The 26,121-nt window shown below is 40.9% G+C and overlaps 2 protein-coding genes and 1 pseudogene across 3 annotated transcripts in view; 2 read left to right on the top strand and 1 right to left on the bottom strand.

Moving 5' to 3' along the window:
* Positions 1 to 355: 355 nt before the first annotated feature.
* The window catches only part of FAM63B (family with sequence similarity 63 member B), a 60,697-nt gene continuing 34,931 nt past the window's right edge, over positions 356 to 26,121 (top strand). Inside the window, exons 1-4 of one of the 2 annotated variants that reach the window (XM_006765224.2) lie at positions 404 to 437; positions 12,625 to 12,682; positions 21,121 to 21,166; positions 21,683 to 21,747. In XM_006765224.2, coding sequence (XP_006765287.1) covers positions 21,691 to 21,747 — 57 coding nt within the window. In that variant the 5' untranslated portion in view covers positions 404 to 437; positions 12,625 to 12,682; positions 21,121 to 21,166; positions 21,683 to 21,690. Of the gene's footprint in view, positions 438 to 12,624; positions 12,683 to 21,120; positions 21,167 to 21,682; positions 21,748 to 26,121 lie in introns of both variants that reach the window. The other variant, XM_015564960.1, reaches the window with a different exon arrangement.
* On the bottom strand, positions 17,741 to 18,533 carry LOC102753505 (60S ribosomal protein L17-like; the record flags this gene model as incomplete). The annotated part of the gene is made up of 2 exons (XM_006765223.2): positions 18,291 to 18,533; positions 17,741 to 17,956 (listed from the first exon to the last, which is right to left on the bottom strand). Coding segments are annotated over exons 1-2 (414 nt in total), but the record flags the coding sequence as incomplete, so codon positions are not given.
* Positions 23,992 to 25,040, top strand: LOC102758469 (annotated as a pseudogene).

Genomic DNA, 26,121 nt, shown 5'->3' with positions numbered 1-26,121 from the left:
GCTCCGAGGAGCCCAGCAGCGCCGGCGGCCTCAGCAGCAGTTGCAGCGACCCGAGCCCTGCCGGGGAATCGCCGAGCCTGGACTCCCTGGAGTCGTTCTCTAACCTCCATTCTTTCCCCAGTAGCTCCGAGTTCAATAGTGAGGAAGGAGCGGAGAGCAGGGTCCCGGAGGAGGAGGAGGAGGAGGAAGAAGAGGAGGGGGAAGAGGATGCCGCGGCGGTGTTGCCCGGGGCTGTGCCCCTGTGCAGAGGGGAAGAGGAGGAGGAGGGGGAGGCAGCTCAGGTGCTCGCGGCCTCCAAGGAACGCTTCCCGGGACAATCTGTCTATCACATCAAGTGGATCCAATGGAAGGAAGAGCACACACCCATCATCACCCAGAATGAGAACGGACCCTGCCCTTTGCTGGCCATCCTCAATGTTTTGCTTCTGTCCTGGAAGGTACATGCTGTAGCTTCCTATTTCCTACAGCTTTTGGGGAGGAGGGAAATGGGGTAGGGGAGATGCTGCAGATCAGCGGATGGCTTCCTCCTTTCTTTCCTCATTCATCAGTTCCCTTTTCTTATTTACATGAGATTCATTCGGGGACTCCGAATTATACGTCTATCAGAAAGAATTGCTGGCAACCTCAGGTCTCAGTTAAATAGGAGTTTAATATTCAGTTGTGATTGATACGCTCACAAAAAAACTAGGGCTTAGAACATCCTGAATCCTACGATCATTTTTAAACTATATTTTTTATTTATTTCTTCTTACTGACTTTATCACATATGTAAAAGAGCGAATAATAGGGGAAAATGGTTTTCAGAAGTTATCATCAATCCATGATGTCAGGGACCAGGTTCTAATGATTATGTTCAGTCTGTTTCTCAACTAATGCTTGTTCCATTTGGGTGTGGATACTCAAAGGAAATGGTGATAGGGAAGATGTGGCCCCTTAAATTCCATTTAAGGAAAAGTATTGGTCTGAGACCCAATTACCACAACTTCTTGGTTTTCAAAGATTATATTTTAAATTTATGCATGATTTTTACTTGCCTCCTCTTTGGCTCTTCTTAAATAATTTGGCATTATCCCCAGTAACCATGCATCAGAATGTGTTAAGGGAGCTAAACTTGTAACAACTAAAATAAGAAAAGGTATATTCAAGGTAAAGGACCATAAAAGGGAGGGCCTTCAAAAGTAAGCATATTGAAGACTCAGAGTGAGTTACCTATAAATAGAGTATCATATCTGAGCTTGCAGTTTCAAGGTGTTGAGAAGATACATCTCAGCATATTTTATTTTCAAATTGATAATTATGTCTATAGATAAAATGTTCCCTAGAAAAAAATAACCTGGGGTGTTCTGGCCAGTTAAGGCGTAAATCAAGTTAAGGGAATAAATACTATTGTATTTATTATATGCCTTCGTCTCCCTGTTACTAGAAAGGTTTGATGCAAAAGAAATAGGATTGGAAATCTTACCAGTATCTGGTACATCCTGGCACTCGAATGTTTTAAATGAAAACTGTGCCTGCTCTTAAGGCTATTGGGGTTGTAGCATTGACTTACTTGAAATTATCAAAGAGCAATAGCAAGACCATACACTATAAATACTAGGTTATAGGAAACAGATTGAAATACACTGGATATCTCAAAAGGGGAAATTTTCCTTTGATCTGGCATAGTCACAGAGAGCTTCCTGAAATCTTTGGGTCTTGAACCAAGCTTTTAAAGAAAAGTAGAATTTAACAAGTCAATGGAATTCCTGGGAAAGAGAAGAGTATAAACACACGGGGGAAAAACAGAATAAAGAGAAAGGGAGAGAGAGAGAGAGAGAGAGAGAGAGAGAGAGAGAGAAAGAGAGAGAGAGAGAGAGAGAGATAGATGGATGACAGGGGTGGTCAGTTCATATTGGAGAATAATAGAAAATAAAATTGAAAGGTAAAGAAGAGCCACTTGATGCAGGCCCTTGATGCAGAGTAGGGAATTGGATTTGATCCTGTGGTTCAGAGTTCCCAGTCTTTTTGTAGGAAGGTTATAACAGTTTCCTTTAAACTTCTTTTTTTTTTCTCTCTCTTAATTTCTATATAGTACTGCAAAAGTTCAGAGGAAGGAAAAAAATACTATGGAATATTTGGGGATAGATGAGCATTGAATTGACTCTTTTAAATATATTTTTATTGATTTCAAAGAGGGAGAGAGAGAGAGAAACATCAGTAATGAGAGAGAATCATTGATTGGCTACCTCCTGCACAAACCCCCACTGGGGATCAAGCTCACAACCCAACTTGGGCATGTACCTAACTGGGAATCGAACCATGACCTCCTGCTTCATAGGTCGATGCTCAACCACTGAGCTACACTGGCCAGGCTGAACTGACTCCGAAAGACATGACTTCAAGTGAATGATCAAATGTTTGGGTTCCCACTATGAGAGGTACTAGAAATAGAAAGACCAATACGACGCAAGTCTGGCCCTAGCTGGTTTGGCTCAGTGGATAGAGTGTCGGCCTGTGGACCATAGGGTCCTGGGCTTGATTCTGGTCAGGGGCACATACAAGGGTTGCAGCCTCCTCCTGGGCCCAGCTTTTGGTCAGGGCTCATGCTGGAGGCAACCAATCTATGTGTTTCTCTCACATCAGTGTTTCTCTCTGTCTTCCCCTCTCTCTTCCACTCTCCCTAGAAATCAATGGAAAAATATCCCCGGGTGAGGGGTGAGGATTAACAAAAAATAAAAAGATGCAAGTCTGCTCTCATATAGGTCTGTATTAGTGGAGAGACAGACTTATGAACAGTAATTACGGTGCATTGTGAGAAGTTCTAAATGTGCTATGGAATTAAAGAAAAAGGGGTAATTGGGAATGGGATGTGTTAATAGAAAGCTTCAAAGAAGTGATAACCTGTGAATTGGGTCTGAAGGATGAGTGAGAGAAGGTCTTCCACACAGAGGGAATACTGTATTCAAAGATACTGAAGCAGAGAAAGGTTTGTTCTATTTGGGGAGTACGGTGGAGGAGGGGAAAAAATGCAATCGCAGGAAATAAAATTAAATTGCAGGCACGTTAATGAATTTGAAGATTATTTTATAAACCTATGGTTCTTAGTCTTCTCTCTGCCTCTAGGCCAGTGGTTCTCAACCTTCTGGTCCTTTAAATACAATTCCTCATGTTGTGACCCAACCATAAAATTATTTTCGTTGCTACTTCGTAACTGTAATGTTGCTACTGTTATGAATCATAATGTAAATATCTGATATGCAGGATGGTCTTAGGCGACCCCTGTGAAAGGGTTGTTCAACCACCAAAGGGGTCGCGACCCACAGGTTGAGAACCGCTGCTCTAGGCTATTACTGCGCACAAAAGTTACAAATCAGTAATCTTCAGTGGTTGATAGGGAGACAGGTTAAAAGAATTAAGGTTAGATAGAGCAGTGTTCTTAAAGTGAGCCAGGGGTTCTAGAGGCAAAAAATATTTTAATAATAATACTAAGATGCTATTTGCCTTTTCATTCTTATTCACAAGTGCCAGTGGAGTTTTCCAGCCTGCATGATGTGTGATGACATTGCTCTGACATCTAGTAGAATGTGTGCTTGTGTATTGTGTTTAAAACTTATCTCAGTTTTCATTTTCAGTATGGTAAGTATCGATAGATGTAACCCATATAGCTCTTTGGGGACCTCAAAAATTTTAGGACCGTAGAGGGTTCTAAAACCAAAAAGTTTGAGAAATGCTATAGTAGAGAAAAATAGTAAATAGGGTATGAAGGTAGGTATCAGATTTCAGAGGACCATCACTGGGTGTGTTTAAACTTTATATGGTATATATATACTAGAGACCCGATGCACAAAATTTGTGCACGGGGGGAGGGGTCCCTCAGCCTGGCCTGCGCCCTCTCACAATCCGGGACCCCTCGGGTAGGGTCCTTAGGCCTGGCCTATTTGGGCTTTACTTCCCCCAGTTGCCAGCAGATAGCCCTGCCCCCATTGCTGCCACTGCTTGCCATCTGTGGGATGCTGTCCCCCTTCCCTGCCACCGGTAGCCTCCCTCTATGGCGATAGGCATAGGGTGGGATCGCTTGGCTGGCCTGGGCCTCCCTTTGTGGGCGATCTGTGGGGGAGCCCAGATCAGTCGTCCCACAGAGGGAAGCCCTGCCCACCCGCCATAGTGCAGCTGCCAGTCGGGTAGCCTGGGCCTCCCTCTTTGAGGTGATTGGTCACTGCCCACAGAGAGGCCCTGCCCACCTGACCAGGGCTCCTTGATTGATCTCTGGGCAGAGGGTGGCCTGGGTCTCCCTCTGTGGGGCGATTGTGGGGGATGGCAGGGCCCTCCGACCCCAGACCAATGGCATCACACCCACCTTGGCTGGCCTGGCACCAATGCGTGTCATAGTGTGGTCGTCTGGAAGGTCATCTAGATGGTCTTTCTGCTATTAAGTAGTTTGGTCTATTTGCATATTATGCTTTTATTATTATAGATAGAAGGTGTTGGAGTTTATTTTTGAGGATCAATTAGTGAAATTTTAGGCATGAAAATTTTACGTTTCCTTCAACCTCTCCACATTGCACGGATTCGTGCACTGGTGGGGTCCCTCGGCCTGGCCTGCGCCCTCTTGCAATCCAGGATCCCTTGGGGGATGTTGGAGAGCCGGGTTCAGCCCGATCCCCACAGGCCGAATCCAGACAGGACGGAGCCAGATCCTGTGCCTGGATGTTCTGTCTCCTGGTGGTCAGTGCCAGTCATAGCAACCTGTCGATTGGTCATTCAGTCGCTTAGGCTTTTATATATAGAGATATCCCACGTTCAAAGGCTGTTAAATCGCATTGTTTACCCATATCTTCAGGAAAAAAATCACTTCTACTGTTGTGGTAAACAACCTGCTTCCCTATTTATAATGGTCTGGCCCTCTAGCAACTTCAGCGCGAAATTATAACTAATTTGCCTACAAACGTCAGGTGGTCATAATAATCTGGCCACTCAGTGTATATAGCTGATATTAGGGAGTTATTATAAATTACTAGACAGAGGAATGACATGGTGAAAGTGGTCTTTTTGCTTGAGATTAGATGAGAATTAAGACTGTAGTGAGTGTAGCAGAAAGAATTGATAAGCCTAGCTCTTTTGGATTGGAAATTCTTTGCCCCTTCTCTTTGATGTCACGGTCTAAATGATGATCACTACCTGGATAAAGGAAATGAAGAAGATGGCACCACTTTTTCTAATCTGGGCAATGGAGATTTCTTGGGCCATTCAAAAGATAGAGAAGGTGTTTTAGGTGGGAAAGTTGATGTCAAAGTTAGATCATGTCAGGTTGGAAATGTCTGAAAAAAATATAAATGTTCATTATGCCTCTAGAAATATGGACTGGGTCAGGATAGAGGGGAAAATTATAGAAAAAATTGAATTAGGGAAACATGACATAGGTTTAAGTAAGTATGATAACTATAAGAATAAATGAGAATGGTGAGCAATAGTTGTCAACTTTTTTCCACCTCAATATATGTGAGGAGCTAAAATTGCCAGCATAAACATCTTCTCTATCTTCCCTCTATTTCCCCAGTCTCCTTTCCATCCCATTTTTCAGTAGACACAGAGAAAACAGGAATAAAGATTAAACTTGGTGGGGAGAAGGGAATGCTAAGCATTAAGGGAGAGAGGGCATATAAGAAACTAAAAATAAGAAAATGCCATGATAATTGTCTGAGAGAGAAGCTCTAATAAAGAAGTGGTTATGCCCGGCCAGCCGGCGTAGCTCAGTGGTTGAACATTGACCTATGAACCAGGAGGTCACGGCTTGATTCCCAGTCAGGGCACAAGCCCCAGTTGTGGGCTCCATCCCCATTGTGGGGCATGCAGAAGGCAGCCGATCAATGATTTTCTCTTATCATTGATGTTTCTATTTTCTATCTCTCCCTCTCCATTTCTCTCTGGAATTAAAAATATATATATATATATTTAAAAAAGAAGTAGTTATTGTCAAATATAACAGCATCAAGTAGCTGGTAGAATAGGAAATATTTTGCCAAAAAGACAGGTGTGAGGACAACAAGGTTGCTGAAAAGTGACAATACAGACATTTCAGAATAGGTGGTAAAGTTCTCTTTGGAGGAAGAACAATCTTATTTTCTGAAGTAATGAAAGGAATGGGACAAGGCAGATACATACAGAGACAAGATTATGTTAAGATAGACAGATGGAAATTGAGGCCTCATTTTCCATTTTGGCAGAATAACAGCTGACCTCTTCAGAAATAACTATCAAACTTGTAAGTTTGGAATACACTTTCAATTTGCTTCTTTAGGCTATATTTGGTTGAGCCACGACCTATAAACCAGGAGGTCACGGTTCGATTTCTGGTTGGGGCACATGCTTAGGTTGCAGGCTCGGTCCCCAGTGGGAGGACATGAAGGAGGCAGCCAATCAGTGATTCTCTCTCATCATTGATGTTTCTGTCTCTCCTCTCACTTCCTCTCTGATATCAATAAAAATATATTTTAAAAATAAAAACAAAACCGATGCCATTTATAGGTATATTTGAGGGTTGTATCCCATATAATTAGACTAATTAATTAATTATAAAAATCAACAAATTAAAAGATATATAAAATATAAAATTTATTTCTGATGAGATTGGCCTTATTTTATAAATGTTGAAAGCTGAATTCATTATGCTTTTTTAAAAAAAATATATTTTATTGATTTTTTACAGAGAGGAAGGGAGGGAGATAGAGAGTCAAAAACATCGATGAGAGAAACATCGATCAGCTGCCTCCTGCACAACTCCCACTGGGGATATGCCTGCAACCAAGGTACATGCCCTTGACTGGAATCGAACCTGGGACCTTTCAGTCCGCAGGCCAATGCTGTATTACTGAGCCAAACCAGTTTTGGCTCATTATGCTTTTTAAAAATATATACTTTTATTGATTTCAGAGAGGCAGGCAGAGGGAGAGTGAGATAGAAACATCAATGATGAGATAGAATCATTCATTGGCTGCCTCCTCCACGCCCCACACTGAGGATCAAGCCTACAACCCCGGGCATGTGCCCTGACGGGGACTCAAACCTTGACCTTCTAGTTCATAGGCTTATACTCAACTACTGAGCAATGCTGACTGGGCCATTATGCTTTTATTTTTCTGCTTTTTCATACAACTAAAAAAATATATTTCTAATGATTTCAGAGAGGAAGGGAGAGGGAGAGAAAGACAGAGACATCAATGCTGAGAGAAAATCATTGATCGGCTGCCTCCTCCATGCTCCCTACTGGGGTTGGAACTCAAAACCCAGGCATGTGCCCTGACCAGGAATCCACTCAGCGAGCTCCTGGTTCATAGACTGACTCTCAGCCTCTGAGCCACACCAGCTGGGGTTGCATATAATTTAAATTTTACATTATGAGACATTTTTTAATGTTTCTGCCTTAATATTTTTGTTTATGAAGGTATTAATATAATAGACGGAGTCAAGAGAGGAACACCAGGGTTCTGAAACAAGGCTTTTTTTACATTAAACTGGTTTTGTTGTAGGCAGGGAAGGGAACCAGATGTTTGACCTATGGGGTCAGACCAGACCTGGGTTCAGCAACCTTGGTATTTGAGATCTGGCTAGGAAAGAATTCAGAGCCAAGATTCAAACTATAATAGACATTTATTTGGTAAGTCACAGGTAGAAAAGTTATTCCTAGAAGAAATGGGCATCGAAAACAAGTGATCGAGGTGAAGGAAGGGCTTAGAGCTTAGAAGTGAGGAAGGCAATGGTAACCACCTGGAGGGATAAAAGGGGAAAAGGGGAAGATTGTGCTCTGAATCCTTCCTAAGGGTTTTTAAGGGTAGAGATTTTACGATTTTACGGGAGGTCCCAGGGGAAGCTTCAGCAGCTTTCCAGGTATGTCCTTTCAGGGTTATGGTCTTCCATTGATTGATTGGTCAGCGCCAGTGGTCATTATTCTATGCAGCTGTGGCTGCTTTTATTGTTCTTCTGGGTCTGGAACTGAAATACAACTGAAGCCTAGATGTTATCTCTAGGGAGGTAAGGTCAATGGGTCCAAACCGCAAGATCAGCGACATGCTAGGGGAGGAAGGTCACCCTGGAGGCTAGGTCCCACCCTACAATTGTCCTTTGCTAGGCACCCAGGGCTTTCCACTGCCAGGGTTTATGTCCCAGCATCAAGAAGAGTCCCTCCTTGTCTAGGACCCTTGCTTTTATTAACACAATTTGTCCTGAGGCAAGGTGGAGATAATACACCTCAAAGGGTACAAAGGCAGTGTGCAGTTGGGGGAATAGCCTAGGCTGTTCAGGTGTTTGGCCAGTAGGAGGCAATAACATGTAGATTAAGATGCCCTTTTAACTGTCTGGCAGCCACAATCAGTTTCCTATTCAGGTTTGGGGAAATGCCTTTAGCCATTCCCAACAGGTGACTACATGTGTGACTCAACCCTGTTGAGTCCCCAAGTTTCATCAACCTTTTGATGAAACTCTTGAAATGATGACATGCTGGAATTGGTTCCCGGCACTTGCACCCTGGTGACTTTCTGTACTTGGCCCATCCTCCTTGCTCTGCTCAGGTCTGTCTAACAGCCGTGGGCAAACTACGGCTTGAAATGAATAAAACTATTGAAAAAAAAGACTGTACCCTTTTATGTAATGATGTTTACTTTGAATTTATATTAGTTCACACAAACACTCCATCCATGCTTTTGTTCTGGCCCTCGGTCCACTTTAAGAACTCACTGTGGCCCTCAAGTCAAAAAGTTTGCCCACCCCTGGCTCTAACTGCATACCACAGTTTTTCCAGACATTAGTCCTAGAAATCATAAAATAAGAATTAATACATTTGATTCTTATTTTGGTAAAAAAAAACAAAAAGAGCTTAACGTTGAAGAAAAATAGGACAAAAAGACACCACCAGTCTTTACCCCTCACCCTCACAATCCGGCCCCCTCTTCCCCCCAAAAAAACAACAACCCAAAAAAACAGGAACTAATCAAAACATGCTACAAACTTGAGGGAGCTATTTGCCAGATTACCTAAGAGTTAATTTCCCTTTTTAAATATGTTTTTGTTGCTGTTGTTAATCCTCACCTGAGGATATTTTTCCATTTATTTTTATTTTCCATTGAGTGGAGGTGCGGGGGAGAGACAGAGAGAGACACATCAATTGGCTGCCTCCTGCACAAGCCCCAACTGGGCGAGGATCCAGCCTGCAGCCGAGGCCCGATGTACCCAGAATCGAACCCGCAGCCCTTCAGTCTTAGGATCATTATTAAAACCTTGGCATTGGCTTTTAAGGTAATTGTGGTAGAGGAAAGCAAAAAGAAAAGCAAGCTTTCAGGAATACCATTTTGTGGATAAAAAAATTAAGATCTGTTGATGGCTCCAAAATGTTAGTTGTTAGTGAGAGGCAGATATTTTTCTTCACTATCAGCTCTTTCGTTGTAGTTTTAATGAACATCCAGGATATTTTATTGGCTAAGATTCAGATAATGAATATACCACTGAGTATGCTTGTGAATAAGTCAGTTAAAATATTTGTGTATTTGTTGTCCCACTTCTAAAATCAATATACAAATTGTCATTTTCTATTTCAAATATTTGAAGAAACCTATGATAGGCAATTATTTGGAAATTCCAAGGCTGAACCCTGAAATTATCTGTTTTCAGGAATTTGTTTATAGAATGTATTTCCCAAATACATATACTTGTTAGTATATGTATCTTGAAAATTTCTTATCTTGAAAATTTTATAGTAGGATTACTATATTAACCAAAGCAGAGGATAAGCTTTGTTTATGGAATTTTTCTGGTGAATATATTTCAGTAGCAAATATGTCTGGAATAAAATAATATATAGGTCTTATTTTGTTTAAGAAACATTGCTAGATGTAATGGTCTTTCAGATTGGCCTGATAGTTGTTCAGGATATGAACATTCACAATGAATATAAACTACTGGTTTAAAAATCAGACATCCAAAAGCAATTCTGAAGGCACTTAGAGCCTTCAGTTAAAATCACCTAAAGCAGTCCTAGCCGGTTTGGCTCAGTGGATAGAGCGTTGGCCTTCGGACTGAAAGGGTCCCGGGTTCAGTTCCAGCTAAGGGCACATGCCAGGGTTGCAGGCTCGATCCCCAGTGGGGGGCGTGCAGGAGGCAGCTAATCAGTGATTCTCTCTCATCATTGGTGTTTCTATCTCTCTCTCCCTTTCCCTTCCTCTCTGAAATCAATAAAGAAATATATATATATATATATTTTTAAAAAATCACCTAAAGCAGGAATCAGTAAACCTTTCTTGTAAAGGGCCAGATAGTAAATATTTTAGGCTTTGTGAGCTAATATGGTCCCTGTTGCCAAGATTCAACTCTGCTACTATAGTGCAAAAGCAGCCAGACAATACATAAATCATGTTTTAATAAAACTTTATTTAGAAAAACAAGCAGGGACCATAATTTGCCAGTAAGTTTAAAAACATACCATATATGGGAACTCTCCATAATTTCTGCTCTATTTTTTTGTAAACCTAAAACAGCGAAAAAAAAAAAAAAAAGGTATTGCCCTAACCCGGTTTGGCTCAGTGGATAGAGCGTAGGTCTGCGGACTGAAGGATCCCAGGTTCAAGTCCGGTCAAGGGCATGTACCTTGGTTGCGGGCACATCCCCAGTAGGGAGTGTGCAAGAGGCAGCCAAATTGATGTTTCTCTCTCATGGATGTTTCTAACTCTCTTTTCCTCTCCCTCTCCCTTCCTCTCTGTAAAAAATCAATAAAATATATATTTTTTAAAAAGTATTATAATTTTTTTGAAACAGAAGATGAAAATAATTAGAATTGAGCAGTGATCAAAACCTCCATGGAATCTCTTGGGTTCACTGAGTAATAAATCCACTGGATGAATAAATCATAAGCATCAACTATCATATGTGCTCTCAGACTTTCTCACATTGTTCGATGTTACTGGGATCTTTTATAAGACCTATTTTTTTTTTTAATATATTTTATTGAGTTTTTACAGAGAGGAAAGGAGAGAGATAGAGAGTCAGAAACATCGATGAGAGAGAAACATCGACCAGCTGCCTCCTGCACACTCCCCACCGGGGATGTGCCCGCAACCCAGGTACATGCCCTTGACCGGAATCGAACCTGGGACCTTTCAGTCCGCAGGCCGACGCTCTATCCACTGAGCCAAACCGGTTTTGGCTATAAGACCTATTTTATTTATTGATTAAAACAAACAAACAAAAATTTGTGGCATGCTATTACCACATTTGGTAACTTGACATCCAGAGGATCTTTTTCAACACTGGCGGGATTTGGAGAAATTTCTGATTTAAATTATTCCCTTGGTTGAGTGGAAAAGAATTCTGAACAATTTTAAACTATGCAGTTCTTATCTTATCATTGATATGTTAATTAGTTTGGTTGAATTTCCATCCTACACTATTTATTTTTCTCCTATGAATATACCACAGAGTATGCTTTTGAATAAGTCACCTAAAATATATATAATTATTAGCTGTAATATCTGTGTAACTCATGCCAGTTCATTTGAAATATTAATTTAGACTGATGTGTTGCAGCTGAATTAGCTTTAGAAACTTAAATATGTATCTAATTTTAATTTTTTTATTGTGGAATATAATAAGAAAAGTACATAAAACAGAAATGTCCAGTTTAACAATTTATTGCAAAGCAAACATCAGCAGAACTACCATGCAAGTCAAGAAATAGAGCATTGCCCTAACCGGTTTGGCTCAGTGGGAGAGCGTCGGCCTGCGGACTGAAGGGCCCCAGGTTCGATTTTGGTCAAGGGCATGTACCTTGGTTGCGGGCATATCCCCAGTAGAAGGTGGGTAGGAGACAGCTGAAAGATGTTTTTCTCTCATTGATGTTTCTAACTCTCTATCCCTCTCCCTTCCTCTCTGTAAAAAATTAATAAAATATATTTAAAAAAAAGAAATACAGCATTGCCAGCACCCCAGAAATGTCTAATAGGCTCCTTTCCAACTATCACTTCTCTTATCTCTAGGGCTAACCATAATCCTGATTTTTATAGTATCCATTTCCTTACTTTTCTTTGTAGTTTTATCACCAAGTATGCAGCTCTAAACAGTATAACTTAATTTAACCTGTTTTTAAACTTTACAAGTGGAATAATACAGTCTGAATTCTTCAGTGTGTGACTAATACTTTAATACTGTATTCATGTTAGCCATTCAACAATAAAAAATGGCCAGCGTAGACTGAAGTAATGGGATATTGAACTGTATTTAAGCCTCTCTTCAGTAAAACTGTTCGGTGAGTCACCTGTCACAACATGTTTGATGCCTTTTCCTGCCCTTGAACTGCCTTTTTTATCATACAGGACACTGTTATAGGTGCCTAACAACAATCATGGTGAGTGGTGAAGGGCAGAGCACTAGGCATTGGAAATGGACATCTCAATGTCTATGAGACCTTAAATCATTTTGTAAATTTTATTGTTATAGGATTGACTATTATACTTTATAAAGATTCACTATCAAGATTTTAATAATGTGAATGTTAATGTATACAAATAGTAGATACGTATATATACATACATGTATTTATGACAGAGAAACACTTTAATCACCTAAAACATTTGATTTTATAGAAAAAAATACTTTGTTTTTCAGGTGAAACTTCCACCGATGATGGAAATCATAACTGCTGAACAGCTGATGGAATATTTAGGTTAGTGTTGAAAAGTGGATGATTTTATATCTCTTTTAAAACCAAGTGTTCAAAGCTAATATGTTACTAAGTCTGGTCAGTGTGGCTCAGTGGTTTAGCGTTGACCCATGAAATGGGAGGTCATGATTCCATTTCTGGTCAGGGCACCTGCCCAGGTTGCAGGCTCAAGCCCCAGTAGGGGGTGTCAGGAGGCAGCCGATCAATGGTTTTCTTTCATCATTGATGTTTCTTTTCTTTTTTTAAAAAATATATTTTATTGATTTTTTACAGAGAGGAAGGGAGAGAGATAGTTAGAAACATCGATGAGAGAGAAACATCAATCAGCTGCCTCCTGCACATCTCCTATGATAGCCGGAAGCCACAAAGCTGGAGCAAGCCAGAGGCTTTGTTGCCCCGGTGATGGAGGAAGCCAAGCTTCCTGCCTACCCTGGCAGGCTGTGGCCTCCGCAAAAGGCAACAAAGTTTCAATTATAGAAGACAAATAAATCCCAGATACCTGCTTCCATCTATCCTCCACTGGGAGCTTGGGTGGCTGGGGGCTTGGAGCCTGCAAACAGCCATCAGCCACTCACCAGACTGGCCAGGCATCCCAGCCTGACCCCCCCACCCTGAAGGGGATGTGGCGAGCCTGCAAACAGCCATCAGCCCCTCACCCAGGCTGGCCACACCCTCAAGGGTGAGGGTCCCTGCTGGGGGGCTTGACCAGCCTGCAAACAGCCCTCAGCCACTCACCCAGGCTAGCCAGGCACCCCAGCAGGATCCCCACCCTGAAGGGGGTGTGGCCAGTCTGAAAACGGCCCTCAATCCCTCACCCAGGCTGGTCAGGCACCCCAGGGGGACCCCCACCCTAATTCAGGACACCCTTCAGGGCAAACCAGCAGCCCCCACCCATGCACCAGGCATATAATAAAAGGGTAATATGCAAATTGAGCCTAACAGCAGAACAACTGGGAAAGACTGGTCACTATGACACACACTGACCACCAGGGGGCAGATGCTCATTGCAGGAGCTGCCCCCTGGTCGTCAGTGCACTCTCACAGGGGAGGCTCTGCTCAGCCACAAGCCAGGCTGACGGCTGCCAGCACAGCCTCTCCAGCCTCAGCAGCACTAAGGATGTCAGACTGCAGCTTAGGCCTGGTCCCCGCTGACAAGTGGACATTCCCCGAGGGCTCCTGAGCTGCCAGAGGGATATCTGTCTGCCAGCTTAGGCCCAATTCCCGGGGAGTGGGCCTAAGCCAGCAGGTGGACATCCTCCGAGGGGTCCTAGACTGCAAGAGGGCACAGGCCGGGCTGAGGGACACCCCCCCCACCCGAGTGCACAAATTTTTGTGCACTGGGCCTCTAGTAAATAAAATAAAAACGTATAAAAAATGTTATCAAATCTCATGTTCCAGAAGTGCTATTATATAATCTATTTTAAAATTATAATTTTTAATCTCTTAATTAGAATTTTTTATCAGTATGTCATTCTTTTTGGATGTTAAAGCCTTCTTTCTGATCAGGACTAAAATTCTATAATATTTATGAGACTGACAAACATCTAGAAAACACAAGATATATATTAATTCCAATAAGTTGCACAATGAGAAGTAGCACAGAAACTCTGATATTGCATATAGAAACTGTTTTTAAAAAATACTGATTATGCCCTAGCTGGTTTGGCTCAGTGGATAGAGCATTGGCCTGTGGACTTAAGGGTCAAGGGCACATGCCCAGGTTTTGGCTCGATCCCCAGTAGGGGGCATGTGGGAGGCAGCTGATCAATGATTCTCTCACATCATTAATGTTTCTATCTCTTTCTCCTTTCCCTTCCTTTCTGAAATCAATAAAAACATAAAAAAATAAAAATTAAAAATACTGATTAGCCTTCAATAAAGACCCAGGAGGTGATTTAGAGCAGTGATACCCAAAGTATGATTCATGGACCTGTGCCCATTTATGAAATGTTAGCTATTAGAATGCAGTGAGATAGGGGCTTGTGCCAGTATGTAAAACATTTACAAGAGTAAGCACACTGTTTAGTTCATCTGAAACTTTTTCATAGCAAAATTTTCTTGGTGAAGGAAGTAGTGTATTGAATTGAATTCTTAATGCAAGCCTCTTATTTCAAAACAGACCATCAATACACAGTTTACAGACCAGTTGCATTGAGTAGGACTTGTTTACAGAGCAGGTAGTTGTATATCACACTGAGATCTTTTCTGGTTTAACAAAAAAAAGTTTATATATTTACTAGAGGTCCAGTGCACAAAATTCATGTACTCAGTGGGGGAGGGGTCCCTCCTCCCGGCCTGCGCCCTCTCGCTGTCTGGCAGCTCTTGGGGGATGTCTGACTGCCACGGAGGCGGGAGAGGCTCCCGCCACCACTGCTGCACTCACCAGCTGTGAGCCCGGCTTCTGGCTGAGCAGTGCTCCCCCTGTGCGAGCACACTGATCACCAGGGGACAGCTCCTGCATTGAGCATCTGCCCCCTAGTGGTCAATGTGGGTCATAGTGACCGGTCGTTCCACCATTTGGTCTATTTGCATATTAGCCTTTTATTATATAGGATACTATTACCAAATTGAAATCTTAATCCATATTCTCACAATGTTTTTAGTAATTAAATTTTTATTTTTTTAAAAAATTGTCAGCTGATTACTTTGTCTTTGTCATTCCAGAATACTAGCTAACTTGTTTTTTTGTGAGATGTAGGGTTAGTGAAGTAATTGAGATTGCAGCTTTTGGAAGACCCTTTTCTTTGTGTAATATTATTTCATTACTAGAGGCCCTGGGGGGTAGGGTGTCCCTCAGCCCAGCCTGCGCCTTCTTGCAGTCCAGGACCCCTTGGGAGGATGTCTGACTGCTGGCTTAGGAGCAGGCTTAAGCCGGGAGTTGCACATCCCCTGAGGGTCCTTAGTGCTGCCACAGAGGTGAGAGAGGCTCCTGCCATCGCCGTGAGCCTGCCTTCTGAACAAGCAGCCCGCCCCCTGTGGGAGTACACTCACCACCAAGGGGCAGCTCCTGCGTTAGATTTATAAATTATATTTAAGGGGGAAGCTAAAATATGTTTGATGCTTTTGAGCAGCCAGTATGACTGTCAAGTAGTGTGTAAAGGGGAGGTAGTAGCAAATGAGAGAAAAATAATAGGGTCGGATCATATAGGGCTCTGTGGACTATTATAACAATGTTGACTTTAGCTGGGAGTAAGCTGGGAAGTCATTAGAGAATTTTGAATAGAGAAATGACATGATAGGACTTTGAGTTTAATAAGAATTATCTGGCTGTGATGTTGAAATAGAACTTAGGGCCCTGGCCAGTTTGCTCAGTAGTTAGAGCATTAGCCCACAAACCTTCAATGAAGAGTGAGATATTAGCTGGATCTAATGCTGTGAGTAGTTCTAGCAGGAAGAAGACTTAAAATTTGACCATTGATTGAGCCATAAGGAGGCCATTGATAACCTTGACATGTAAGTGCCTGGAATGAAAACAGGCTTGGAGTGAGTACAAGAGAAAACTGGAAATCCTCATATACAGCCAATAGGAATGTAACAGAGCTCATTTTGTCTCAGAAAGTTTGCAGACAAAAGCAAGTAGAGAGTGGTAAAAGCAGGGAGGACATTTGGAATATTAATATCACTTAAATGTTAGCAAAGCTTTGAGGAAACAGGTCATAGGGTAGAAATTTTTAATAGGGAAAAAGAAACATTAATGAAGAAATATCTAGATCTGGGGTATTTGAAAGTTTTGGGTGAGGGGGAATCAGCAACTAAGAGCAGCGTGAAAGCAGTATCCTAATGGGAGGTAGGGGGAAAGTGAGCAAGAGTGGTATGAGAAAATAGATTCTGAAGAATTTGCCTCACCAAAAGTAAACTTTATTCAGGGCCAATCCTGCTAGGGCAAATTGTTTAATTTTCTAAACTATTTGATTTTTTTCCTCTTGAGATTACTCCAGCTCTTTAGAGAAACCAGAGACACTTTTGAGTTAATAAGTAAACACTTGTAGAAAGATTATAAGAGAAACCATTAATTGCTTTTCTGGCGCCTAGCTGAGAAACCACAAGGGAATGGGAATTTTGATTGGCATAGGTTAGATGAGGAGTGAATTTTAATTTGGAAATTTCTTACTAGAATAGTAGAGCAGGGCCATACATGGACAAGGTTTGTTGGAGAGCTTTGGCATAAAGAAAAGAACAAGACAAGCTAGAATATCTAGGAAATGCTAGGAGGTCTAATAAAATAAGGTGAGGAAGAAGTGTAGGTGGAAGGTAGAAAATGGATAGAAAGATAATGTATAAAAAGTATAATGCAAATTGGAATTTATGTTGTAACTTTACTCATCTGAAATAGTTTGTGTGATGATTAGACTAAAATAAGGTGGCACTTATTACATTTTAACTATATTATACTTTATCATTATCTTATTCCTTTCCCTGTATGTTGTTTGCCCAACCAAATTATTTTTTTGGAGTGTTTTGTGTGCGTTTTTTTTAATATATTTTTATTGATTTTAGAGAGGAAGTGAGAGGGAGAGAGAGGTAGAAGCATCAGTGTTGAGAATCATTGATCGGCTGCCTCCTGCACGCCCCCTACTGGGGATCGAGCCCACAAACCAGGTATGTGCCCTTGACTGGAATCGAACCCGGGACCCTTCAGTCCACAGACTGACACTCTATCCACTGAGCCAAACCAGCCAGGGCAAATTATTGTTTATAAAGAGAACCATGTATTTCCTAATATTTGTTTTTACCCATTACTAGACATATAGTCCACTCTCAATAAATAGTTTTGCTTTCTTTGCTTTTTTTTTTTTTTCTTTATTTGTATTTATTTTATGCTGAATTTATTCCTGGGCCATAGGTTTGGTTTTCTTTTCTTTTCTTTTTTTTAATATGTTTTTTTTATTGAGAGAGAGATAGAAACGTCGATTGGCTGCCTCCTGTATGCCCTCCACCGGGGATTCAGCCTGTAACCAGGGCATGTGCCAGCAACAGGAATCAAATTGGTGACCTCTCAGTGCCTGGGAGGACAGTTCAACCAACTGAGCCACACAGCACACAGGCCAGGACTGGGGCCATTAATTTTTGTTTCTTCTGGGATATCTTTTTCTTCTGTGCAACCTCCTTTTCTGTTTTGGGAACAGTCTGCTCTTTTTCAGTAAGGATCCTCTCAATGTGGTAGAGAGGGCTGAAGTATGGGTTAATCCACCCATGAGCTCTGTAAATTCTATGTTGCATCTTGGGAATTTTGTGCACCTGAATGTGTTCAATGACCAGAGAATATATATCTAAACCAGTGGTTCCCAAACTTATTTGGGCTACCGCCCCCTTTCCAGAAAAAATATTACTCAGCGCCCCCTGGCAATTAATTTTTTTAAAATTTTAATAGCAATTAAACCGAAAGATATATGTATTAATGTTTCTACCTTTTTCGTAAAATATAGTAAAGAAAGGTGTAAATTAGAAACATTGAAGTTTGAAATTATGAAACTATTTATTGAACTCAGAATAGAAAGGTAATACAAAAAAAGTTAAAACAAATGCACCTGTGGCCATCCCCGCCCCCCTGGATCGCTGCAGCGCCCACCAGGGGGCGGTAGCGCCCACTTTGGGAATCACTGATCTAAACCCTTAAGTCAGCATTCTCTGCATTTTTAACCATGTGCAGCAAAAATTCAACACTCTTTTTGGGCCACCAACCCTGTGTCCAACCCCACTGTTTGGTCGGGGCACATCTACCAACTCCACCATTGTAATGACGGAATGGCACGCATTGCTTCTGTAAAGTGACATCCTGTAAATACTTGGTGGCTTTTTGAATATGCATACCCTTGATGGCCTGGGCAGTTTCACAAGTGTTCTTAAAGTGAACATGAAGATTTGAACATTTTGATGTGCATGATTTTGTGGGGCTTTCTGGGTCAAGTAAAGAGCAAACTATTTTCAGAGGTCACCTCTGGCTGCTTCCGGGAAGAACTGAATAAATAGTTATTGACTCAAATAATATTGTTGACCAGTTTCAGATGATAAAGGTTAGAAAAGCTAGACAAAATAGCACTCTTGAGAGAAGATTTATTTAGGTATCTAAAACTGAAAGATGTTCCCTTAAAAACTCAAACTCTGCCTTTTTTGTTTTGTTTTGTTTTGTTAATCCTCACCTGGAAGGTATTTTTTCCATTTCTTTTCAGAGAGAGGGAAGGGAGGGAGGGTGGAGAAGTGGGGGGGAACATCGATGTGAGAGAGACTGGTTGCTACTGGCTGCCTGCAACACATGCCCTGACCAGGGGCAGGGAGTAAACCCACAACCCATGTACATGCCTTTGACCAGACCCTTCAGTATGCAGGCCAATGCTCTAACCACTGAGCAACCAGACAGTGTCAAACTCTGCCTTTTAAAAATATCTGATTCTACACCCTAGCCCATTTAGCTCAGAGGATAGAGCGTTGGCCTGTGGACTGGGTTCAATTCCAGTCACGGGCACATGCCCGGGTTGCAGGCTCAATCCCCAGTAGGGGGCGTGCAGGAGGCAACCAATCAATGATTCTCTCATCATTTGATGTTTCTACCTTTCTCTCCCTTTCCCTTCCTCTCTGAAATCAATAAAAATAATAATAATAATAAATAAAAATATCTGATTCTTCTATCAAATGAAATATAGGATGCAAGTATAGCAATTATGTTCTCAAATATATATGTATGTGTGCCATATATTATATGGACTCAGAAATATTTGTTACATAGACTTTCTTATATATCTCTGAAAATCAATTTGTTTAGTGCTTTTGGAGTTCTTGTATCTATGCAGAATAAAATCTTTCCTAGATTTTGCTATCTTTATTTATTTTGTTTTTTTAAACATCTATTATTGAAAATACTAGATGCCCAGTGCACGAATTCGTGCACAGGGGGAGGGAGGTCCCTCAGCCCAGCCTGCACCCTCTCACAATCCAGGACCCCTCAGGGGTTGTCCAACTGCCAGTTCAGTCAGACATCCCTCTCGCAGTCCGGGACTGCTGGCTCCTAACTGATCGCCTGCCTGCCTGATCGCCCCTAACCACTCTGCCTGCCTGCCTGATTGCCCCCAACTGCTCACCTGCCGGCCTGATCATCCCTACCAGCATCTGCCTCAGTCCCTGCCCCCACGGCTTTGTCCAGAAGGACATCCGGAATGAGGTCCAAAAGGTCGTTCAGCTGTCCGGTCTAATTAGCATATTACACGTTTATTATTATAGATAGATGTCCCACTTTTTCCCATTGACCCCTTCTACCCCACACCCACCTACATTTTCCTATCCTAAGTTCTAATTAAAAGTACAAATAATAGCATGGCCATTGTAGCTCAGTGGTTGAGTGTTGACCTATGAACCAGGGGGTCACAGTTTGATTTCTAGTCAGAGTACATGCCCAGGTTGTGGACTTGATCCCTAGTGGGGGGTGTGCAGGAGGCAGCCGATTGATGATTCTTTCTCATCATTGATGCTTTACCTATCCCTCTCCCTTCTTCTCTTAAATCAATAAAATATATTTTGGGGAAAAAACTACAAATAATATATTAATGTTAGGAGTTTTTTTGTTTTTTTTTAGCAGAGTTGGAAAGCTTAAGAGAAGACTTGTAGACGTTTATTTTGAATTAGAAAATAAAGGTTGTATTATAAAAAATTTCATCAACTTGTTAGTGATTTGGGAGGCTAGGTGAGAAGCTGGTGTTATATATAACTGTTTATATCAAAATAAATACCAGGTAAATTAAAGATTTAAACATTAAAAAAGATAAAGTTATATGAAGAAGGCATATGTGAATGTTTCTATATTTTTAAAAAATTGATTTTAGAGAGAGGAAGTAGGGGAAAGAGAGAGAGAGAAACATTGATGTGAGAGATGTCCATCGACTGCCATCCTCACATGCACAACCTGGTTATGTGCCCTGACTGGGAATCAAACCCACCATCCACTGGTGTATGGGATGACTTCTCCAACCAACTGAGTGAGCCACACTGGCCAGGGCTGTTTTTATACTTTTAAGATTTGAAGATCTTTCTACAAATGACATCCAACCAAGAAGAATTTGACTATATTAAAATTAAATATTTCTGTATCACACAAAAAATAGACAAAAAAGCATAACCATAAAGTTAGAAGCCAATATGGGGGGGAAATATTTACCACATGTATAATAATGTTCTAATTTCTCTAATTGAAAAGAGCTTTTACAGTTCAGTAATAAGAAATAATACTTGTGTAGGCAGGCAATTAAGAGAAGAGTATATATAGTTAATACATAATTAAAAAGACAAAACATAGATAAGGCACTGCAGATGTTAAAATAGAGCTACATATATTTAAAAGGTGCCACATATACCAAAAGTCATATATATATTAAATAGGTGATACCAAGTAAAAATACATATATAAAATATATCAATTTTTTAAATGCAAAAAATTTTTGTTTACTTCTCAGAATGGCGCAAACATTTAGAAGACTGATAACACCCATTCTTGGAAAGGTAATGGGGTAATGGTAATGTTATTAATAACAGTGAAACTTGGTACAGCCATTTAGAGCTTTATTGTAGTAACATGGAAAGATGCTCAAATATATTATAAACTGGAAGAAAGAGAAAGCTCAAAAGCATTAGAGTATGTAATTGAAAAAAATATATGAGACAACCCTGGCCAGTGTGGCTTGGTTGGAGAGTTGTCCCAGAAACCGAAGGGTTGCGGGTTCAATTCCTTGTCAGGGCACATAAGTAGGTTGTGGCATTGGGTTTGACCCATGGTTGGGGTGCATCCAGGGTGTGGGGGCTGATTGATGTTTCTCTCTTACTTTGATGTTTCTCTTCCTCTCTCTCTAAAATCAATGGACATATCCTCGGGTGAGGATTAAAAATATATATATGTGAGACTAATATCAATTTTCTCTGATTAGAATTAGGTGGTTAATTTTATATGTCACTTATTGCTGTAATTTAAAATTTAAATCTAATCTTTTTAAAAGGCAACTTCACAATTTCTTTTTACAGGAGATTACATGCTTGAAGCAAAGCCAAAAGAAATTTCAGAAATTCAACGTTTAAATTATGAACAGGTAATATAAACAATTTTTATTATATTAAAATTATGTAATTTTTAACTTAAGGATGTATTCATTGATCTCTATCAATGGCCAGTCTCTGTTTTATATGAAAATATATGCTATATAGAATGAAACATAGATATTATTCTACAGGCCTACGTAAAATGGTAACCTGGTATTTTCTTTGCAAAGTTGATTTTCAAGTGATTTTGTCTTTGATTCATCTTTCCTCATGTTATTTAAAGTAAGCAGTTGTTAGATACTGTTTGTTACAACTTTGAAACAAAACCTTTACCATTCGCTTTGAGAGTAGTAATGTATCAAGCTGATATTGCTAAGTGTAAGCTGGTGTTTAATGTTCCACAGGTATGATGTAATATGTTCTATTTTATGTGAGCAGAAATGGTCAAGCCTAAATTTTAGGAAGACCAATGCAGAGCTATAACCTTCCTAATTAAACCCTTTTTACCAGAGATTGTAATGTAAACTAAGAGCACATTTTTCCCAGTTTTGCTTACACAAGGCAACATTGTATTTATGTGTTTCTATGACAGTTTTTTAAATGACTACAAGTAGATTTTTAAAATATTTTTATATGGCCCTAGCCAGTTTGGCTCAGTGTTTTGAGCATAGGCCCATAGACTAAAGAGTCACGGGTTCAATTCTGGTCAAGGGCACATACCTCGGTTGCAGGCATTGATGTTTCTCTCTCTCTCTCCCCCTCCCTTCCACTCTCTCTAAAAATCAATGGAAAAATATCCTTGGGTGAGGATTAACAAAAAGATTAAAAAAATATTTTGGTATGTTAGAAGTACCTTTGGGTGACCTCGACCCATGCACTAGGAAGTCGCTGGTTCAATTCTCAGTCAGGGCACACACCCAGGTTGCGGGCTTGATCCCAATAGTGGGCATGCAGGAGGCAGCTGATCCATGATGTTTCTCTCTCATTGATGTATCCCTCTCCCTTCCTCTTTCTAAAAATCAATAAAAACATATATAAGGGGAAAATTCTTTTTTTATTCTTTTTTTATTAAATCATTATTGTTCAGATTATTACAGTTGTTCCTCTTTCCCCGCCCCATAGCTCCCCTCCACTAATTGGTGGGTGTCCTCTCTCCTATTCCTTCAGCCACTCAAGCTTTTTCTACCTTTCGGCTCCATCATCCTTGGGGCCTCCGAGTCTTTTGTTGGATACTCTGCAGGCAGCTAACAGGTGGGGATAGGAAATGAGCCTGGATAATCACAGGAGACATTTTCTTTTAAAAATTTTAAAGTTTATTTATTGCTTTTTAGAGGGATGCCCTGCCTGAGGTTTGACCCGGAACTGAGGTATATTGGGACGATGCTCTAACCAACTAAACTACCTGCCCAGGGACAGAAGATATTCTTAGCGGTCCTATCTAGAAATGGCATGTTGATTGTATTCCATTGGACAACCTCAGTGACATGGCCACATATAGATTCAAGAGAAATACTGGGAAAATGTAGAATTTGGCCAGGAAGAGGGTTCACAGCAATGAAATGTGAAAAGGTAGCACATCTCTTATTTCAAATCTTTGACTTGATTCTTGTGATCCTCTAGTCCGCTGTCGGGTCTCTGTATAATATTCTTTATTTCAGTCTGTATATGCTTAATTTCTATTTGGTCCTTTTTCATGTCCTCAATGGTCTCACTAGATTTATTGAGGGACTTACTAAATTTATCAGCGGTCTCACTAGACTTATTGAGGGTCTTACGTAATTTATCGACGGTTTCTAGAAAATTCTTGAAAAACCTTAAAAGTGTGGTTTTGAACTCTATATCCAGTAGTTTGCTAAAAAATAGTTCAACCACTGACTTACAGGAACCAATAGTAATTCTGCTGATATAAACAACCTTTCCTAGGATCTATATTCTATATTTTATATTATCATAACTTTGATTTAGGAAAAAGATGACAAAATACCTACCCCTTTAAACTTTTTTTTTAAAATATATTTTATTGATTTTTTTTTTTTACAGAGAGGAAAGGAGAGAGATAGAGATAGAGAGTTAGAAACATTGATGAGAGAGAAACATCGATCAGCTGCCTCCTGCACACCCCCCACTGGGGAAGTGCACGCAACGCAGGTACATGCCCTTGACCGGAATCGAATCTGGGACCTTTCAGTCTGCAGGCCGACGCTCTATCCACTGAGCCAAACCGGTTTCGGCCCCCTTTAAACTTTTTGTTTATAAATTTGTTGATTTTTTATCACTTTATTTATGGAGCTTATCATATGATATCAATTTATTTTAATACTATGTAATCTATAAAAAATGTGGAAGATATATAAAGGTGTAAGCTATGCCTATGGTTTTGAGAAGCCCTGTGCCATCTAGCAGCGAGCCATTCTTCCTTGTATCAAGGGTTATGATGTGATTGCTCAAGCCCAATCTGGGATGGGAAAATACTCACTTTTCCCAAATGGATTCTGCAACAGACTGAGTTGGATCTAAAGGCCACCCAGGTCTTAGCCCTGGCATCCACTAGAGAATTGACACAGCAGATACAGAAGGTAGTCATGGCTTTAAGAGATTACATGGTGGCCTCCTGCCTGCCTTGGGGGTACCAGTGTGTGTGCTGAGTTGCAGAAGCTGCAGATGGAAGCTCCCCATATCATCGTGGGCACCCCAGGCCATGTGTTTGATATGCTTAACCACAGATACCTGTCTCCCAAATACATCAAGAGGTTTGTACTAGATGAAGCTGATGAAATGTTAAGCCATGGGTTCAAGGACCAGATCTATGACATATTCCAAAAGCTCAACAGCAGCACCCAGGTGGAATTACTGTCAGCTACAGTGCCTTCTGATGTGCTTGAGGTGACCAAGAAGTTTATGAGGGACCCCTCGGATTCTCGTCAAGAAGGAAGAGTTGACTGTGGAGGGTATCTGCCGATTCTTCATCAGTGTGAAAGGACAGTGGAAGCTGTACACGTTGTGTGACTTGTATGAAACCCTCACCATCACCCAGGCAGTCATCTTTATCAACACTGGAAGAAAAGTTGATTGGCTCACAGAGAAGATGCACACCTGAGACTTCACTGTCTCTGCTTCGCATGGATATATGGACCAAAAGGAATGAATTGTAGTAATGAGGGAGTTCCACTCTAGCAGAGTATGGATTACTTCACACCTGATGGCCAGAGATATTGATGTGCAGCAGGATTCTTTAGTCATCAACTATGACCTTCCCACCAACAGGGAAAACTATATCCACAGAATCAGTTGGGGTGGACCTTTTGGCCATAAGGGTGTGGCTATAAATATGGTAACAGAAGAAAACAAGAGGACTTTTTGTTGTTGTTGTTAATCCTCACCGGAGGATATTTTTCCATTTTTAAAGAGAGTGGAAAAATTGGGGAGAGACAGAGAGAGAGACACGTCGATTGGTTGCCTCCATACACACCCTGACCAGTGCTGGGGATTGAGCCTGCAACCAAGGTACATGCCCTTTACCAGAATTGAACCCGGGACCCTTCAGTCCACAGGCCGATGCTCTATCCACTGAGCCAAACCATCTAGGGCAAGAGGACTCTACAACACCTCCATTGAGGAGATGCCCCACAATGTTGCTGACCTCATCTCAGAGGGGCTGGCCTGCTGCCTTATCCCAGCCAGGGTTCTCAGTCCTTGGCAGGCTGAGGAGGAGCAGGAGGGGAGAGGGAGTGGAGCCAAGGGATGGCTACCTTGTCATTTTCTTTTCTTTTCCTTTGAATAAATGTCACTTTTTGAGGCAAAAAAATAAAATAAATTTGCATATAACTTTTGTTTTCTCCCAGAATTTTGCTAATAGCCTACTTGTTGACCAGAACCCTTACCAATAATATACTGTAAACAGCCTATTAACACATATTTTGTATCTTATAAGTATTATTTACTGTATTATAATGAAATAAGCTAGAGAAAAGAAAATGTTAGGAAAATCATAATGAAAAAATATAATATTGAATGTCAACTATAATTTAAAAATAATAAAGGAAATCATAAGAAAGAAAAATACATTTACAATATTTACTGAAAAAGCTGTTTGTATAAGTGGATGCATGTAATTCAATCTCATGTTATTCTAGGGTCAACTATATTTGGGGAAACATAGTTATTAGAAAGGTGAAACTGATGAAAGTCAAAGATTATATAATAACTAGAGGTCCAGTGCACAAATTTGTGCACGGGTGGGGTCCCTCAACCTGGCTGGTGATCGAAGCCTATTGGGGGACTGGCCAGCTAGCCAGGGAGAGAGGCTGCAGGAAGTTGGCAGGCCAGGGAGAGGGGCCACCGAAGGCTGTGTACTGACCACCAGGGGGCAGCTCCTGCATTGAGCATCTGCTCCCTGATAGTCAGTGCGTGTCATAGCAACTAAT

This window comes from Myotis davidii, unplaced genomic scaffold (genome assembly GCF_000327345.1).
Source record: "Myotis davidii unplaced genomic scaffold, ASM32734v1 scaffold441, whole genome shotgun sequence".
Lineage (NCBI taxonomy): Eukaryota > Metazoa > Chordata > Mammalia > Chiroptera > Vespertilionidae > Myotis > Myotis davidii.
The sequence above is the reverse complement of the archived record's forward strand: the minus strand, read 5'-3'. Positions and strand labels throughout refer to the sequence as shown.